The sequence below is a fragment of the Hypanus sabinus genome, chromosome 8, assembly GCF_030144855.1.
Source record: "Hypanus sabinus isolate sHypSab1 chromosome 8, sHypSab1.hap1, whole genome shotgun sequence".
NCBI lineage: Eukaryota > Metazoa > Chordata > Chondrichthyes > Myliobatiformes > Dasyatidae > Hypanus > Hypanus sabinus.
Window position 1 is genome coordinate 2,036,234 of NC_082713.1, and position 21,055 is coordinate 2,057,288.

At 43.1% G+C, this 21,055-nt stretch overlaps 1 protein-coding gene across 7 annotated transcripts in view; it reads right to left on the minus strand.

The window, feature by feature from the left end:
• Window positions 1–21,055, minus strand: part of arhgef6 (Rac/Cdc42 guanine nucleotide exchange factor (GEF) 6) — a 251,316-nt gene that overhangs the window by 160,488 nt on the left and 69,773 nt on the right. For all 7 annotated transcript variants that reach the window (XM_059976675.1, XM_059976677.1, XM_059976674.1 and 4 more), the window contains one exon: window positions 20,347–20,434. In XM_059976675.1, coding sequence (XP_059832658.1) covers window positions 20,347–20,434 — 88 coding nt within the window. The remainder of the gene's footprint in view (window positions 1–20,346; window positions 20,435–21,055) is intronic.

A 21,055-nucleotide genomic window follows, 5' to 3' on the forward strand; every position in this document is an offset into this window, starting at 1 on the left:
ACTAAAAAGGCAATACAGGGAGAAAAAAAATGCAAGCTAGCCAGGTATATAAAGGAGGATAGCAAAAGCTTTTTCAGGTATGTGAAGAGAAAGGAGATAGTTAAGAACAATGTTGGGCCCTTGAAGAATGAATTGGGTGAAATTGTTATGGGAAACAGAGAAATGGCGGAAGAATTTAATAAGTACTTTAGATCTGTCTTCACTAGGGAAGACACAAGCAACTTTCCCAGATGTATGGATGGGCCAAGGACATAGGATAACAGAGGAAATGAAACAGATTGACATTAGGAAGGACATGGTGATGAGTAGACTGATGGGACTGAAGGCTGACAAATCCCCAGGTCCAGATGGTCGGCATCCTCGGGTACTAAAGGAGGTAGCTCTGGAAATTGCGGATGCATTGGTAATCATTTTCCAATGTTCCTTAGATTCAGGATCAGTTCCTGAGGATTGGAGAATGGCTAATGTTATCCCACTTTTTAAGAAAGGAGGGAGGGAGAAAACACAGAACTATCGTCCTGTCAGCCTAACATCAGTAGTGGGGAAGATGCTAGAGTCCATTATTAAAGATGAAATAGTGGCATATCTAGATAGCAGTGACAGGATTGGGCCAAGCCAGCATGGATTTACCAAGGGCAAATCATGCTTGACTAATCTATTGGAGTTTTTCGAGGATGTAACCAGGAAGTTAGTCAAGGGAAATCCAGTGGATGTAGTGTACCTCGATTTTCAGAAGGCATTTGATAAGGTCCCACATAGGAGATTGGTGGGTAAAATCGGAGCTCATGGCATTGGGGGGAAGACATTGACATTGATAGAAAACTGGTTGGCAGGTGGAAAGCAAAGGGTAGAGGTGAATGGGTGTTTTTCGGAATGGTAGGTGGTGACTAGTGGGGTGCCACAGGGCTCAGTATTGGGACCACAGTTGTTCAACGATTTAGATGAAGGCATTGAGAATAACATCAGCAAGTTTGCTGATGATACTAAACTGGGTGGCAGTGTGACATGTGATGAGGATGTTAAGAGAATTCAGGGTGACTTGGATAGGCTGGGTGAGTGGGCAGATACTTGGCAGATGACGTTTAATGTGAATAAGTGTGAGGTTATCCACTTTGGGAGTAAGAACAGGAAGGCAGATTATTATCTGAACGGTGTAGAGTTGGGTAAGGGAAAAATACAAAGAGATCTAGAAGTCCTTGTTCATCAGTCACTGAAGATGAATGAGCAAGTGCAGCAGGCAATGAAGAAGGCTAATGGAATGTTGGCCTTTATTACAAAGGGAATTGAGTACAAGAGCAAGGAAATCCTTTTGCATTTGTACAGGTCCCTGGTGAGACCACACCTGGAGTACTGTGTACAGTTTTGGTCTCCTGGGTTAAAGAAGGACATCTTGGCTGTACAGGAAGTGCAGCAAGGTTAATTCCTGGGATGTCTGGACTGTCTTACACAGAGAGGTTAGAGAGACTGGGCTTGTACACGCTGGAATTAAGGAGACTGAGAGGGGATCTAATTGCAACATTTAAGATTATTAAGGGATTGGACAAGATAGAGGCAGGAAATATGTTCCAGATGCTGGGAAAGTCCAGTACCAGAGGGCATGGTTTAAGAATAAGGGGTAGGTCATTTAGGACAGAGTTAAGGGAAAACTTCTTCTCCCAGAGTGTTGTGGGGCTGTGGAATGCACTGCCTCAGAAGGTAGTGGAGGCCAATTCTCTGGATGCTTTCAAGAAGGAGCTAGATAGGTATCTTATGGATAGGTAAATCAAGGGATATGGGGACAAGGCAGGAACCGGGTATTGATAGTAGATGATCAGCCATGATCTCAGAATGGTGGTGCAAGCTCGAAGGGCCGAATGGTCTACTTCTGCACCTATTGTCTGCTGTAAAGTGGTGGAGCCCTCTATTTTTTTTAAGCTCCATGTACCTAACCAGGAGTCTCTTAAAAGACCCTATTGTATCTGCCTCTACTGCCGCCGTCGGCAGTCCATTCCACGCACTCACCACTCTCTGCTGAAAATACTTATCCTTGACATCTCCTCTGTACTTCCAAGCACCTTAAACCTGTGCCCTCTCATGTTAGCTAATTCAGCCCTGGGAAAAAGTCTCTGACTATTCACACAATCAATGCTTCTTATCATCTTATACATGTTTCTATATTTCTATGATCTTAATTTGAAGTTAAGGCAACAGGTGAACAATTCTTTACAATATCCTGTTCTGGATCTTACATTCCAGCCATGGACCAGACTGGTAACAGTGGGGAAATGCAAGGTTGTTCACACTGAAGAGAAGAATAGAAATTAAAACAGAGCAACAGACTCAAAATGCTGGAGGAACTCAGCAGGTTAGGCTGCATCTATAAAAATGAATAAACAGTCAATGTTTCAGGCCGAGATCCTTCATCAGGACTGGAAAGGAAGGGGAAAGATAGCAGAATAAAAAAAAGTGGGAGGAGGGAAAGGAGACAAGGTAGCAGGCGAGGTGAAGCCAGGTTGGTGGGGGAAGGGGATGAAGTAAGAAGCTGGGAGGTGACAGGTGCAAAATGCAAAGGGCTGGAGAAGAAGGAATCTGAAAGGAGAGGAGAGTGAACCATGGGAGAAAGGGAAGGCAAGGGCACCAGGGGAGCTTACAGGCAGGTGAGAAGAGATAAGAGGTCAGAGTGGGCAATACAAAAAGAGGGAAGGTGAAAAATTATCAGAAGGAGAAATCAATGTTCATAACATAACAGTAAAAAATCAGAATATTTGTAAAATGTGAAACACACAAAGACTACATGAAGTGCCTGGAAGCTCTTGGTCTAGAAGGACGAGAAAGTCATAGTGCAATTCTTCGTGGCTTGAATGGAATTGAAAATGACTGCACTGTGAGGTTCAAACAGTCTGCCGGAGGGAGGAGAAAAGTCAGTAAAACAGCATCTGCTTACATTTCGAGTCCATACTTTGCATCAGGAATCTTCATCCCACACAGATGCTGAGTGCTCCCAATACATTGTGTGGTGCTTGAGATTCCAGGATCAGCAGTCAATGCTCTCTGTCTCCATGATGAAAGCATTCACTGGCCTGCCTGGCCATTTCTGAGGAGACAGTTATCACACTGAGTAAGATTGGAATGTGACACCAATGGGTCACTCAGTGTCCAGAATATACCAGTGAAAGGTCTCCAGTCATTTTGCATTGCAGGCCACTGATAATGCTTACTAGCGTGCGTTTCCAACATTTACATAGAACATAGAACACAGAAATCTACAGCACATTACAGGCCCTTTAGCCCACAATGTTGTGCCAACCATATAACCTACTCTAGAAACTGCCTCGAATTCCCTTAGCACATAGCCCTCTATTTTACTAAGCTTCGTGTACCTATCCAAGAGGCTCTTAAAAAACCCTGTTGTATTCACATCCACCACCACCGCCGGCAGTGCATTCCACGCACCCATCACTCTCTGTGTGAAAAACTTACCCCTGACATCTGACACCTGTTTCTAAGCACCTTAAAACTATGCCCCCTCATAGGAAAAAGCCTCTGGCTATCTGCACGATCAATGCCCCTCATCATTTTATATACCTCTATCAAGTCATCTCTTATCCTCCGTCACTCCAAAGAGAAAAGGCAATGTTCACTCAACCTATTCTCATAAGGTAAGCCCTACAAATCCAGGCAACATCCTTGTAAATCGCATCTGCACTCGTTCTATAGGATCCACTTTATCTACTTTCATTCTGTCATGATTACCTAGAGGGATGTTTTCAGAAAATTTGATAGAAAATGAAGCCATATGTCTCACTGTACCTGTATCATTTGGAAACTGCTAGCCAGCCTAATCTCACCTTTCAGCATTTTGATGCCTTGCAGGTCAAGGTGCATGTAACAAGCTTTATAACTATGAAATACTTGCAATGCTCCAAGCCTTCCCCGGTCATGCTCCCTCCACTGCACTGACATCTGCATTGGTGCTGCTTCATACACCCATGCTGAGCTCATCAATTTCATCAACTTTGCATCCAACTTTCATCCGGCTCTTATATTCACCTGGTCCATTTCTGACACCTCTCTCCCCTTTCACAATCTCTCCATTCCTGAAGACAAACTGTTGACCAACATCTTTTACAAACCTACCGATGGCTACAGCCATCTTAACCTCTTCCCACCCTGTCCCCTAGAAAAATGCTTTTCCCTTTTCTCAGTTCCTTGGTCTCTAATGAATCTGTTCCCAGGACAAGATTTTCCTTTCCACGATATCAGAGATGTCTTCCTTCTTCAATGAATGGGGCTCCACTTCCTGCACCATTGATGATGTCCTCACCAGCATCTCCTCCACTTTCTGGATATCCACGTTTATCCCATCTTCCCACCACCTTAACTATGCTAGTTCCTCATCCATACCCAACACCCATATGAGCCTCTGCATCATTCTCCATAACTTCTACCATCTCCAAAGGGATCCTACTATCAAACATATCTTTATCTATCCCCCACTCTCCGCAGGAATTGCTCCCCATGATTTACGTCCATTTGATCTCCCCACTGAAATCACTCCCAACACTTACTCCAAGCGGCCAAAGTGCTACACCTGCCCACTTACCTCCTTCCTCACCTCCTTTCAGGACCCCAAACAGTCCTTCCAGGTGAGGCAACACTTTACCTATAAATCTGCTGGGTCATCCACTATATCCAGCACTCCTGATGTGGCCTCCTCGACATTGGTGAGACCTGTCATAAATTGGGAGACCGCTTCAGCGAGCAGCATCTCCGTTGCATCTGCCAGAAGTTGTACTTCCCGGTGGCCAAACATCTTAATTCCCATTCCCATTCCTGTTCTGATATGTCGGTCCATGGCCTCTTTCGTGCCACAATGAAGCCATCTTCAGAAGTAGAGGAGCAACACCTCATATTCCATCTGAGTAGCCTCCAGCCTGTTGGCATTAATATAGATTTCTCCTTCTGGTTAAAAAAAAATCCCTCCCTCTTCTTCTATTCCCCACTTTGGCCTCTTACCTATTCTCACTTGCCTATCACCTCCTCCTCTCACTCTCCTCAGATTCCTTCCTCTCCAACCCTTTAGCTTTCCTATCCACAAGACTTTACCTTCTAACTATCCTCCTTTCCCTCCCCCCTTCCTTTTAACTCATGTCTTACCCCATTTCTTTGCTAGCCCTGAAGAAGGGTCTCAGCCCAAAACATCAACAGTTTATTCATTTCCACGAATACTGCCTGACCTGCTAAGTTCCTGCAGACTGGTGTGTATTGCTTTGGATTTCCAGCATCTGCAGAATTTCCTGTGTTTATAACTATATGACCATAGGACATAGGAGCAAAATTAGGACATTTAGCCCATCAAATCTGCTCCACAATTCCATCATGGCTGATCCCAGAGCCCACTTAACCCCATACACCTGTCTTCTCGCCATAACCTTTGATGCCCTGACCAATCAGGAAACTATCAATTTTCGCTTTAAATACACCCATGGTCTTGGTCTCCACAGCTGTCTGTGGTAGACCCTTCCACAGGTTCAATAACCTCTGGCTAAAAAAATTCTTCTATAGGGTCACCCCTCAATTTTGAGGAAATATCATTTCCACATCCACCTTATCTCCTCCTTTCAACATTCGGTAGGTTTTAATGCGATCCCTCCGTGCCCCCCCCCCCCCAATTCTTCCAAATTCCAGTGAGTACAGGCCCAAAGCTGGCAAATGCTCCTCATATGTTAACCCCTTTATTCCTGGAATTATCCTTGTTAACCTCCTCTGAACTCTCTCCAATGACAACACATCCTTTCTGAAATATGGGGCCCAAAACTATTGACAATACTCCAATTGCAGCCTGACTGTTGTCTTATAAAGCCTCACGTTAACTCTTTATTCTTATATTCTATTCCCTTTGAAATAAATACCCATATTGCATTTGCCTTCTTTACCACAGACTCCACCTGCAAATTAACCTTCTGGAAGTTTTGCACAAGGACTTCTAAGTCCCTCAGCATCTCTGATATTTGAATTTTCTCCCTATTTAGGTCATAGTCTGCACTTCTGTTCCTTTTACCAAAAAGCATTATCACATATTTCCCAACACTGTATTCAATTTGTCACTTTTTTTTGCCCATTCTTCAAATTTGTCTAAGTCCTTCTGCAATCTCATTGCTTTTTCAGCACTACGTGCTGCCCCACCTATCTTCATACCATCCGCAAAGTTTTGCCACAAAGCCATTATCCAAATCATCGACAAACAATGTGAAAAGCAGCAGTACCAGTACTGCCCCTGAGGAACACCACCAGTCACTGGCAGCCAACCGGGAAAGACCCCCTTTATTCCCACTTGCTGCCTCCTGCCTGTCGGCCATTCCTCTGTCCATGCCAGTATCTTTCCTGTAACGCCATAGGATTTTGCCTTGTTAAGCAGCCTCATGTATAGCAACTTATCAAATGCCTTCCGAAAAGTAAATGACATCCACTGCCTCTCCTTTGTCCACCCTGCTTGTTACTTCCTCAAAGAACTCTAACAGATTTGTCAAGCAAGGTTTCCCTTTACAGAAACCATGCTGACTTTGAGTTATTTTATCATTAGTCTCCAAGTACCTCTAATCTCATTGTTAACAATGGACTCCAACACTGTCCCAACCACTGAAGTTACGCTAACCAGCCTATAATTTTTCTTTTGTCCTCCTCCCTTCTTAAAGAGTGGAGTGACATTTGCAATTTTCCAGTCCTCTGGAACCATGCTAGAATCAAGTGATTCTTGAAATATCATAACCACTATGATGAGGCTTCCTGCCTCCAGCCTGCTCATTTCTGGTTAGGGAAAAAAATCTATTCACAATGTTTCTATCAACTATTTTAAAACCACGCCTCTTGGGTCTGACCCCTCTAGTAAAAAAAAACTGCCTCACATTGTGTTTTTTAAAAGATTGGCTTTATTTGTCACATATACATTGAAACATAGTGAAATGTGTCATGTGCATCAAATCAAATTAGCGAAGATTGCACTGGATATCCCGCAATTGTCACCATGCTTCCGATGCCAACATAGCATACTCAGAGCTCACTAAAGCTAACTGTGCATCTTTGCAATTTGAGAGGAAACTGAATCTCCCAGAGGAATCCCATGCAGTCATGGGAAGAATGTCCAAATTCCTTGCAGACAGCAATAGGACTTGCACTGTAATAGCATTAAGCTAACCACTGCTCTACCACGCTGCCCTCAATTAACAACCTCAGCCTATCAGTTCTTTCCACATTGCTAGTATTTTCCAAAGCCAAATACATTCACCTCAACCAGTCCCTGTAGAAGTGCATTCAATGTTTTTCTACCTTTAGGAAAATAAATTACTTCTGCTTCTACCTGTGACTGTGACATTTATGGCTGCAAGTCTGGACCATCCCCAGAAATGGAAGCATCTCAATGCTTCCTAACAAAGAGGGCTTTCGCTTACCAGTCATCAGATTCCAACAAACAGAAGGAAACTGTTGACAAGCAGTCAGGTTTTGTCCCCTGACCTTTACTGAACTACCTATGCAAGCATCACATGAACAAGGAGCTTTCCTCTCAACATTACCACGAAAATAGACTGCATTCCAGTTAACTGGACTATCGGTTAATTAGGACAGCTGCTTTAAAGACAAAACCTAATCAAGAAAATAGCCAGGATTCCCTGTTTTTTTGGACATTGTGCCACTTAATCAGGACAGGAAACTGTTGACAAATAATTTCTAACTGGTGTCAACCGCGTGCACTTGTGTGGCTGTTAAAACGCTAAACCATGCTGACATTCCCTTTGTAATAAAGGCCAACATTCCATTTGCCCTCTTCACTGCCTGTTGCACTTGCTCATTCACCTGGTGAACTAGGACTCCTAGGTCTCTTTGCATTTCTCCCTTACCGAACTCGACACCGTTCAGACAATACTCTGCCCTCTTGTTCCAGCTTCCAAAGTGGATAACTTCACATTTATTCACATTGAATGACATCTGCCAAGTATCTGCCCACTCACTCAGCCTATCCAAGTCTCCCTGTATTCTCCTAACGTCCTCTTCGCATGTCATGCGAATTAAGACAGATGAACTCAGATTAGTTGCTAATGGAAGCGTTGACTCCAGCACGCAGAAACTGAGTTCTCCAGTGCTTTAATCTCTGTTCTAAATATTAGATATTGCACAATTATATTGAAATATTTGGTCAGATAGAGCTTGTCAGCTATGGTTGGCAGCTCGACTAGGAGAAGGAAAACTCTGTTCTCAAACCTCCGTTGCCTTACGGCTATACCTACTCATGGGGGAAGACTACGGGAGTAAACCCTAAAAAAAAGTCTGGAGCTGGAGTCCCTAAGCAGTCCTATGTTAAGTTTAATGCTGACTGGCAATTCTTGCAACATTGCTGGTGCCAGACTGTATCGTCACTCCCGTTCCTTTGGATTCATCAGAGCCTGGTGCATGGGCATCAGCTTGCTCTCCATATCGTACTGCCCTGCCTTGCGTATCACATAGATGGCTAGGACACAACGTTCATGGTCAACCCCGGTCAACAGACGGCCTTGGCTGAAAATAGGTGTTTGTACTCTCCTAAAACAATCAGCTGCACAATACCTAATGCTCACTCATTTATTCCTCTGTTAGTTACAGATCTTAGTGATGAGGTTGACATTCATGCCTCTCAAGCTGTCCTCAATTAGTGTCCGTGTTGAAGGAAAGCTTTCTGATCTCCTGACAGCTATTTAAATTGAATTGAATTGACTTCATTTCTTACATCCTTCACATACATGAGCAAAAATCTTTACGTTGCATCACCATCTAAATGTTGGTCTGTTGGTCCTGTTATTTATACTGCTGTACCATTTCCCGGATGGTAGCAGCTGGAACAGTTCGTGGTTGGGGTGACTCTGGGCCCCAATGGATCCTTTGGGCCCTTTTTTCATACCTGTCTTTGTAAATGTCCTGAATCATGGGAAGTTCAGAACTACAGGTGTGCTGAGCTGTCCACACCACTCTCTGCAGAATCCTACGATTAAGGGAGGTATAGTTCCTATACCAGGCAGTGATGCAGTTTAATACACAATATCTCATCTGCTCCAATAAAAACTGACAGCATGTTGTTTGAGATGGCTGACAAACATTTGTTAAAAGAGACACGTTTAAAAAATATGAAGTAGAAAGTCAGAGAGGACTGTTGGCGACTTAAGCATGGTGACACTTATGTGCTACCCCAGCACATCCTCAAACTGTATTGGTTGTTGATGCAAATGACGCATTTCACTGTATACTTTATTTACTGACATGTAATAAATAAAGCTAATCTTTCAAAAATTAGTAAGTGGATGGACTGTCTCTGAGGAGAAACATTAACTCTAATTATCTTCCCACAAGGTAGCTGACCTGCTGAATGTTTCCAGAATTTTGGATTTCACTTCAGTTAGGAAGTGAGTTCCAGAACTTTGGGACCCAAGCAACTTAAGGCAATTGCCAGATCTGGAATAAATGGAAACAAATAGTAGACAGCACAAGTGTTCCCCTGACTGAACAGTAACCCTCAGTGTCAAGTACTCAGCTGGTGACTGACATAAAATATTACTTCAGTCCAGTGAGAATGAACACTAAAGGAAAGACAGATTTCCAGCAAACTGGCTTTGGGCAAACAAATTATCATTTGTTTAAAAGCTTCTCTAAATGTCTTGCTAAATGAGGACAAGTAACGAAAACTGAAAGAGTACAACAGTGGTGAAATAACTCCCTGAGCATGTTTCACATTCCCATTATTACACACCTCTCCTCCATCTGCCTAGCTTCATACTATCCCCTCCTTCCACGAAAGTCAACACGTGTCCCTGCTCAGTCACGGAAATTTCAATTGGCTGTCCTTAACAGCCATTTATAGGAGACAGCTCAAAATGTCCTGATGAAGGGTCTTGGCCTGAAACTTCCACTGTTTATTTTTCTCCATAGATTCTGCCTGATCTGCTGAGTTCCTCCAGCATATTGTGTGTGTTGTTCTGCATTTCCAACCTCCGTAGAAATCCTTGTGCTCAATATTTCTAAGACAGCAACACACACAAAATGCTGGAGGAACTCAGCAGGCCAAGCAGCATCTATGGAAAAAAAGTACAGTTGATGTTTCAGGCCGAAACCCTTCTAAGAAACTTTCTTCAAGAGTTTCTTTTAAAACATGTTGTGGTTTTCAGAAGCAATGACAGTATTTATTGTTCATCCTTGGCTTCCTGTGAACTGAGGTGACTAAAATTTAAACACTTTTGTATTCCTGGAATTACATATAAAAGCATAAGAGAAAGCAAGAGTAGGAAATTCAGCCCCTAGTGCTGCACTGTTGCTGACCTAGTTCTTGGGTGATCTATTATCTCAATACCACTTTGCTGTGCAATCCCATATCTCTCGCTCTTTAAAACCCATTTATATAAGTCTTCAATATACCCATTAACTGAGTCACTGCAGCTCTCTCAAGCTGCGAATTCCGAACATTCACCATCCCTAATGAAGGAAAATGTTCTCATCTCAGTGCTGAGTAGCCAACCTCATACATCGAGATTGCAGCCAGTTGCTGGGTACTACACAAAGGGCAAGGAGCAGCAAGGTCATCAGGCAAGCAGCAGCATCTACAGAGAGGATTTAACAGTCAAGTTTATAGCCAAGACACTTCATCAGTCCTGGAGGGTCTTAGCCAGAAACATCAACTGTTTATTTCCCAACACAAATGCTGCCTGACTTGCTGAGTTCTTCCAGCATTTATTATGTGTTGCTCAAGATTTCCAGCATCTGCAGAATCTCTTGTGTTTAAGAACTGGTAAGGACAGCAGATTTCCTTCACTGGAGAGGATGTTTTGTATATTGGGAAGTCTAGGACCAGAGAGCACAGCCTCAGAAAAGAAGGATGTCCCTTTAGAACAGAGATGAGAAGGAATTTCTTTAGCCACAGGGTGGTGAATCTGTGGAATTCATTGTCATAGAGGGTTGTAAAGGCCAAGTCATTGGGTATATTTAAAGCAGAGGTTGATGGGTTCTTGATTAGTCAAAGGTTATGTGGACACAGCAGGAGAATGGAATTGAGAGGAATAATAAATTAGCCATGATGGAATGATGGAACAGACTCAATGGGCTAAATGGCCTAATTCTGTTCCTATGTCTTAAGGTCTTACTTGTGAGCCCTGAGGGGCTTCTGTATTGAGAGTCAGAGGGTTGGAGGTAAGGGAGCCCATTCTTACAACCTGCTGGCAATCTCACAGGGAGTCCAGGATTCAGCTGCACAATGCAGGGTCAAGGCCGAGTTCTCTGAGCTTCTTGTCGAGCCTGGATGGAACTATGGTGTTGAATGCTGAACTGTGATCCCAAAAAGCATTCTTACATAAGCATCCCTCTTCTCCAGATGTGTAAGGACAGTATGTAGAGCAGTGGCTATTGTGTCATCTGTCAATCAGTTGTGTCGGTAGGCAAATTGTAGGGAGTCCAGTGTGGATGGTAGTATGTTGCAGATGTAACCCTTGACCAGTCTCTCAAAGCAGTTGATTATTATTGAGATGAGTGCAACAGGACGCCAGTCACTCAGGCATGTTACCTTAGTCTTTTTTGGTACAGGGACAATGGTGGATAATTTGAAGCAGGAGGCCAGTCTACACTGGGAGAGGGAGAGACTAAAAATGTATGTAAACGCACCAGCCAGTTGAACTACGCATATCTATCCTAAGTACTGAACAAATTTGCTTTCCTGTTCACTGTTACTCTAACATTTTATTTCTATTATGTAATTGTTTTAGAGGTTGAATCTAAATTCCCCCTATGGAGGAATGGTCCAGACCTCTGGCTGCAAGGCTAGTAACTGAAGCACCATGCAAATATTCCCTTTCCTGGCCAAGCCAGGGCTTCCTTATGCTGCTCTTCCTAAGGCCATGTCCCCTCGTGAAAAGCAGAAGCTAATGAAATGGGAGGTGTGCTAGCTGTAATTCTCAAAAACTCCCCAGAATTAAGGATACTTTTTAGCTTAGTAAAACAGCAGGTAACTATAGATAACAGCAGATAACTACAGTTACCTTAACATCTGCCTTTTTGAAAACAGATATTATCATTTAAAACTCTATAGCTGAACACTTAGAAAAATTCACAGCCATCACACGCAATCATATGGTCAATGGGACTAGACAGACTAATAGTCCAGCATGGACTGAATAGGCCAAAGGACCTGTTATCTTTGCTGTAATGCTCTATGACTTAATGATTCTATGTTGTGGTTATAGGTGAACTGGTGGGTGTTCTGCACAGATTTCCAGAAGGTATTGGAGGTAACATGTTGGTGTTGGTGTAGACAGTGGTCAGGCTGACAGGTCCTCCACTTCCAGAATGATTCATCCAGAGATGCAAATGAAGTGGCTGAACCATGTGAGGCAGCAAATTGCTTCCACAGTTTTGTGAACGGTATTCAGTGTTCATAATATCATCCACCGCCTCTACACTGCAGAAAGCAAATGCTTGTTGGGTAAGAACTTTGCAGAGAATTCAGATTCAGTCTGCAGGAGCAAGCCAGGGCTTCCTGTTCCCCATCTCACTCTGAGCTCCCCTATAATTCTCCATCTCACTCTGACCTCACCTGTAACCCTAATTCTCCATCTCACTCTGACCTCACTCTGAGCTCACCTGTAACTTGTTTTCCATCTCACTCTGATCTCAGTCTGAGCTTCCTTATAATTCTCCATCTCACTCTGAGCTCCCCTATAATTCCCCATCTCACTCTGAGCTCCCCTATAATTCCCCATCTCACTCTGAGCTCCCTATAATTCTCCATCTCACTCTGAGCTCCCCTATAATTCTCCATCTCACTCTGAGCTCCCCTATAATTCTCCATCTCACTCTGACCTCACCTGTAACCCTAATTCTCCATCTCACTCTGAGCTCACCTGTAACTCTAATTCCCCATCTCACTCTGACCTCACCTGTAACTTGTTTTCCATCTCACTCTGACCTCAGTCTGAGCTCACCTGTAACTCTAATCCCCCATCTCACTCTGACCTCAGTCCGAGCTTGCTTATAATTCTCCATCTCACTCTGAGCTCTCCAGAACTGTGACTGTGTAGTCCAATACAAGCTTGTGGAACAAGACATCCTCCTCTGTCTGGACACGTTACAACCTTTGAGACCTAATCCTGAACTCCACCACATTGCTTAGCTTAATTTCTTGGCCTTTAACTGTTGTCCATTTTGATGATGGATTAACTGCTTATGTATTTAGAGAGTAAGTGCAAAATAGGCCCTCCCCCTACAGCAAAGGGTTTAGAAGGGGTGGAGTTTGTTAGGTGAGTTCAGGAAGGTTGAACTGGCCAATGAAGTGATGTTAATGAGGATGTTAATGATGGCCACATTGAAGAGTTAATGCAGTCTCATGATGGGAGCCTTAATAACATAGAGATTCAAGAATTGGCAGAGCAACGCATCCCAGATGAATCTGAGGAAATGAATGGAGAAGAGGAAACACCAGCAAGAAATCTCACCACAAAATTCCTCAGTACTAGCATCATCACAATCACACAAACCATGGACCAGTTATCGATAATGACTGACTGGGAGCGAAGCAATATGGCAGAGATGTTCTTGACATGATTTCCTGCTACCATGAACTGCTTCGTGAAAGGAAACAAGAAAAGACAGTGAAATCTGGATGCTTACTTGACAAAGGAGCTAAAGTCAGAGGAGGATCCACAGCCTGGTCTTTCCTCTAAGATGTAACCACCACACACTTCCCTCTGCTGCTGCTGCTGCTCCACTGACTACAGGGTAAACCTACTTGCCTGTTTGTTAGCTAGCTTTGTGGCATGTTTTGTTGTGTTTGGTTATCCACCGATATATTTAGTCTAGTTTCCATTTTTTTTCAAGTAAATGATTCCTTGAACGAGTCACCTTTGTTGGCAACTTTGTTCATCATTGCAGAAGCTTTTATCTTGTCTTCATTTTTTATAATTGTTCTAACCATTGCAGTAGACAATTTCAAAGAGGCGCCAACATCAACCTGATGCTCACCAGCTTTTAAGTGGTATATCACTTGCAGTTTCACATCAATGCTAATGCTTTTCGTTAGATGTACTACCCTCACTGGAAGTTGTAGGCTGTTTTCCAGTCATTATGGGTTTTTTAAAAATTGAATAAATTGGCAAGGGAGCAAGATCGTTTACACAAGTGGGGAAGGCAGAGCATGAATTAATAGCTGATTGGTTGTGAGTGGCTCAGAGTGTATGTAAAGTGCTCTCATCGGCTGATTGAATGTTTACTGTAATGGCGGACGCTCTTGAAAAGTTTGTGTGGTTTAGAATGAATATTTGTCATTTAAAAATATTTCAATAAAGAATTGAATAACCACGTTGTAAAGAGTCAGCGCTATGCAGGGTAGCGTTATGCAGGGTCAGAGTATACTGTGCACAGTATCGGTCACCTTATTTAACAAAGGATACTTGTGTATTCAAAATAGTTTAGGAAAACTTTATTATAACTAAAACCTGGAAAAAGCAGATTGTCTTATGAGGATAACTTGCACAGGCGAGATATTTCTGCTAGAGTTTAAAAGAATGGTGGGGGAAAGTCCCTGAATGTAACATAGGTGGTTTTAGAAACATAGAAAACCTACAGCACGATATAGGTCCTTCAACCCACAAAGCTGTACAGAACATGTCCATACTTTAACAGGGGTTACCAACCTTTTTTGCACCGCGGACCGGTTTATTATTGACAATATTCTTGCGGACCGGTCAATGGGGTGGGGGGGGGGGGGGGGGTGTTAATCACGACCGGAATATAGGTGATAAGTCAACTACGTCACTTATCAGTGGCTAATGCACTCAATTTTGTTTCTAAAAGGGTTTATCTAACGAATTTAATATTAATCACACAGCGCGTATTTCCCTTGCATGAATATAGTGATAAGTCAATTATAACTCACTTATAAGTCAATATCATAACTTTTTAAGTAACGTTTGGATATTAAACACACAGCGCATATTTTCCTCATATGAACATATAAAATTATTGCAACACACCAGTGAGAGGACAAGGTAAGTGCTGGAGGTCCCCGTGCCGGGGCCGCGGCGTCACAGTCCAGAGAGCGACAGGACACATGCCCGCCCTCCTTGTAGGTAGGAAGGATCTATCGGCCAACAAAGATTTGGCTGGAGGGATGACTTTCAGTAGATCGCAGCGACGTAGCTGCTCTGCTACTTATGAAATCCTGAGCCCTAATTAGGTCGTCTGTGAATATTTTAGCGCCAGGTTCCCCACAAACATTTGGTGTGCTAAACAGGTTCAGAGGTGGCGCCCACCTGACCGCATTCCAGGCCAGTATCAACTGCACTTCCCGCCGGTTACCCAAGGCCAACCAGTGATCCCTGGCGTGAGGGTGTCACTGCGTTTAGGCGACTGATGACCTCGCGTGTGTTCAAGTTCAACAGTGGGTGTGACAGTGAATGAGGAAAGGTGCAGTTGACTCATATCGTTTCCTCACGGCCTGGTACTGGTCCACGGCCCGGTGGTTGGGGACCACTGTCTTAGAACAACCTAGGCTTACCTATAGCCCTCTATTTTTCAAAGCTCCATATCTATCCAGGAGTCTCTTAAAAGACCCTATTGTTTCTGCCTCCACCGGCAGTCCATTCCATGCACTCACCACTCTCCGAGTAAAAAACTTACCCCTGACATCTCCTCTGTACCTACTTCTAAGCACCTTAAAAATATGCACTCTCGTGCTAGCCATTTCAGCCCTGGGAAAAAGCCTCTGACTGTCCACACGATCAATGCCTCTCATTATCTTGTACACCTCTATCAGGTCACCTCTCATCCTCCTTTGCTCCAAGGAGAAAAGGCCGGGTTCACTCAACCTATTCTCATAAGGCATACTCCCCAATCCAGGCAACATCTTGTAAATCTCCTCTGCACCCTTTCTATGGCTTCCACATCCTTCCTGTAGTGAGACAATCACAATTGAACACAGTACTTCAAGTGGGGTCTGACCAGGGTCCTATATAGCTGCAACATTACCTCTCGGCCCTTAAACTCAATCCCACAATTGATGAAGGCCACCATATGTCTTCTTAACCACAGAGTCAACCTGCGTAGCAGCTTTGAGTGTCCTATGGACTCGGGCCCCAAGATCCCTCTGATCCTCCACACTGCCAAGAGTCTTACCATTAATACTATATTCTGCCATCATATTTGTACTAGCAAAATGAACCACTTCTCACTTATCTGGGTTGAACTCCATATGCCACTTCTCAGCCAGATTTTGCATCCTATCAATGTCCCGCTGTAATCTCTGAAAGCCCTCCACACTATCCACAACACCCCCAACCTTTGTGTCATCAGCAAATTTACTAACCCATCCCTCCACTTCCTCAACAAGGTCATTTATAAAAATTACAAAGAGTAGGGGTACCAAAACAAATCCCTGAGGCACACCACTGGTCACCGGCCTCCATGCAGAATATGATCCGTCTACAACCACTCTTTGCCTTCTGTGGGCAAGCCAGTTCTGGATCCACAAAGCAATGTCCCCTTGGATCCCATGCCTCCTTACATTCTCAATAAGCCTTGCATGGGGTACCTTATCAAATGCCTTGCTAAAATCCATATACACTACATCTACATTTTGTGGTGGGAGGTAGTTGTCCGTCATGGGATATTAAAAAATTAGATTCAAAAGTAAGGATTTTCCCATTTAAGACAGAGATGAGAGATTATTTTTTCTCTCTCTCTATGAGGGCCAGGCCTTTGAAATGCTTATCCTCAAATCACAATGGAAGCAGTGTCAATAATTTAAAGGATGAAGTCAGATTACGAATCAAAGTGAAAGTTACTACAAACAGGTGGGAATGCAATCAGACTAGGTGATAGTAGAACACGGTGAGGGGCTGAGTAGCCAATAGTAGCTCCTAATGTACTTGTCCACCTTATCAAGATACAAGATGTTTCACCTAACCTTTAGAAAAAGTGAAAATATAAACTAGTTATTCAATCTGTCCTCAGATTTTATCCTTTAACCACAGGCATTGATCTAGTAATTTTGGTCTTTACACATACCTTTTCAGATTTATGTTCTAACCATTAAATTGCAAAGTCATCTATGACACCACAGAACAACTCAAAAATATATTATCAACTTTGCCCAGTAAATGGAAACATTCCCTTTACTCACTTTCTAACAAATCTGTGTTAAAAATCAGTGAGCTGAAACAGCTGATAATTCCATCAGAAATACAGTAATATTATTAATCAGATAAAACTGAACTGATAACAATTCCTTCAGTAAACAGCATGAGATTATTTCTCCACCACTGAACATTAGATTAGCTTAAATTAAACATCTTGTATGCAATAAACATACAAATTGCAAAATTTAACAGTAGGTCATACTAGGATACAGAGAATTCTTCAAACCTATGCAACATCGCACACAAAATGCTGGAGGAACTCAACAGGTCAGGCAGTACTTAGTATGGAAACACCAATGGCCTTGAAGAGAAAATCCTACAAAAAATAGTGGATATGGTTCAGTTCATCACAGGTAAAGCCCTCGCCACAATTGAGAACATCTACACAGAGCACTGTTGCAGGAAAGCAGCATCCATCATCAGGGTCCCCCACTACCCAGGACATGCTGTCTTCTCACGGCTGCCATCAGGAAGGAGGTACAGGAGCCTCAGAACTCATACCACCAGGTTCAGGAACAGTTATTACTCCTCAACCATCAGGCTTTTGAACCAAAGGGGATATCTTCAGTCAGTTACATGAGAACTTCTGCAAATGTTGGACATCCAAGGCAACATACACAGAGTACTGAAGGAACTCAGCATCTATTGAAATGAATAAATAGTTGTCATTTCAAGCAGAGATCCTTCTTCAGGACTGGAAAGAAAGGGGGAAGACGCCAGAATAAAAAGATGGGGGAAGGGAAGGAAGACAAACTAGAAGGTAATAGGTGCAGCCAGGGAATTGGAAAAGGTAAAGGGCTAGAGAACAATAAACTTGATAGGGAAGGAGACTGGACCACAGGACAAAGGGGAGAAAGGGGCACCAGGGTAAGGGTACAGACAGGTGAGGAGAAGAGCAAGAGGCCAGAGCTGGGAATAGAAGAGGGAAGGGAAAAAATTACCAGAAGGAGAAAGCAATATTCAAGCCTTCAGGTTGGAGACTACCTAGACAAAACATGCGGTGCTGCTCTTCCACTCTGATGGTTGGCCTCATCGTGGCTGAAAAGGAGGCCATGGACTGACATCTTTTGAGGATATTACAAGTAGGCTAGACAAGGGAGAGGCAGTGGATGTTGTATATTTGGATTTTCAGGCCTTTGACAAGGTGCCGCACATGAGGCTGCTAAACAAGAGCACATGGAATTATGGGAAAGTTACATACGTGGACAGAGCGTTGGTTAATTGGCAGGAAACAGACAGTGGGAATAAAGGGATCCCATTCTGGTTGGCTGCTGGTTACCAGTGGTGTTCCACAGGGGCCCATGTTGGGGCAACTTCTTTTTACATCGTATAGCAATGATTTGGATAATGGAATAGATGGCTTTGTGGCTAAATTTGCTGATGATACAAAGATAGGTGGAGGGGCAGGTAGTGCTGAGGAAACAGAGAGTCTGCAGAGAGACTTGGATAGATCGGGGGAATGGGCAAAGAAGTGGCAAATGAATTACAATGTCGGAAAGTGTACAGTCATGCACTTTGGTAGAAGAAATAAACGGGCAGACTATTATTTAAATATTAAATTAGTATTAAATATTGAATTAATACTTAAATATTAATTCAAAGTTCTGAGATGCAATGGGACTTGGGAGTCCTCATGCAGGATACCCTTAAGGTTAACCTCCAGGTTGAGTCGGTGGTGAAGAAGGCGAATGTAATGTAGGCATTCATTTCTAGAGGAATGGAGTATAGGAGCAGGGATGTGAGGCTATATAAGGCACTGTTAAGACCTCACTTGGAATACTGTGTGCAGTTTTGGGCTCCTTATTCAAGAAAGGACGTGCTGACATTGGAGAGGGTTCAGAGAAAATTCACTAGAATGATTCTCGGAATGACAGCGTTAACATATGAGGAACGTTTGACCGCTCTTGGACTGTACTCCTTGGAATTTAGAAGAATGAGGGGGGACCTCATAGAAACATTTCGAATGTTAAAAGGCATGGATAGAATGGATGCAGCAAACTAGTTTCCCATGGTGGGGGAGTCTAGTACAAGAGGACATGACTTGAGGATTGCAGGGCGCCCATTCAGAACAGAGATGCGGAAAAAAAAAATTAGCCAGAGGGTGGTGAATCTATGGAATTTGTTGCCACGGGTGGCAGTGGAGGCCAAGTCATTGGGTGTATTTAAGGCAGAGATTGATAGGTATCTGAGTAGTTAGGGCATCAAAGGTTATGGTGAAAAGGCGGGGGAATGGGACTAAAGGGGAGATTGGATCAGCTCATGATGAAATGGCGGAGCAGACTCAATGGGCCGAATGGCCGACTTCTGCTCCTTTGTCTTATGGTATTATGTCAGAAAGGAAACAGGGATTGGAATTATAATGGTTGGCCACTGGGAAATCCCACTTTACCAACCAAATATTCTGTTATGTGAGCTGGTATCACCAATTAAAGGAGGCACAAAAATACAAAATATTCACATAAACCTTCAAATCCTACACCAGTTCCATTGTCTTTTGACCTTATCCCTCATGGAAAAGGATGAAATGCCGAAGATAATCTTTTGCCATTATTGTCTGCAGGTATCAACCTTGCAAGGGTAAAGTTAGGGAGATGATTTGAGAACACAAGCCACTTATATGCTAGATCTGGTTAGGACAACAAGCTCCTGCTTGGGTTTTTCTATCAAAGAGCTTCACGGCCATTCTCCAAGCTGCTGGACTTTAGTTGGATGTTCAAAACCACTTGTATTCAGGAGGGAGGAGGAAATGACCGAGAAGAGGTGTGAAACAATGCTCGTACATAGCAGCCAAAAGAATCACTTGGGTAATCCATCTATTCTTCATTTCAGTCACAATTTTGCTTCCTAACATTAGCATTTTTGTTCACTTTGTTTAATAACTTCACTTTACCATTAGAGTTCACTTCCTGTTGCAAACCTATATTCAAATCAGATACACATTTCATATTCATTGAGAGACTACACCTCCAAAAGCCAGTGAACAGCAATATACTGCACCATACAGACAAGATACAATGAGTCTTTGCACGAGGAACAATGCACAATGCACACTGAGCAAGGCACGCAGTGAGCATGCAAGATACACATCAAGCATACAAATGCAAATCAGGGTCACCACTACCCATTATTTGTAATCACTAAGCAGATGAGAAGACAAAGAGCCATATCTTACCTTCAGTTGCCTTGTTAAGTGCTGAGAGAGTGGTCAAAACTTTGTTGAAGTTCTGTCCCTTGTACAGGTCATAGACATCAAAAGTTTGCTAGACACAGAAGTTAAATAAATTCATTACAAACTAGTAATGAAACAACAGGCTCAAAATCAATATGCTTGTTGGAACTTAAGAATAGGAGCAGGAGTAGGTCACATGGCCCATCAAGCCTGCTCCGCCATTCAATAAGATCATGGTTCATCTGGCCATGGACTCATCTCCACCAACTTGCCTTTTCCCCATAATCCATAATTCACTAACTATGCAGAAATGTATCCAACTTTGTCTTAAATACATTTACTGAGGTAGCCTCCACTGCTTCATTGGGCATAGAATTCCACAGATTCACTACTCCACATCCTCAGAGAACCCCAGTAAGTTTGTCAAACAGCACCTGCCTTTGTCAAATCCATGCTGCGTCTGCCTGATGGATTGATTTCTTTCCAAATCCCTCATTATTTCTTCTTTAATGATAGCTTCAAGCATTTTCCCAACTACAGATGTTATAACTGGCCTATAGTTACCTGCCTTTTGCCCACATCCTCTTTTGAACAGTGGCATGACATTCACCATCCTCCAGTCTGCCAGGACCTACCCAGAGTCTAGAGAATTTTGGTAAATTATCACCAAAACCTCTACTATAACTTCTGCCATTTTTTCAGTACTCTGGGA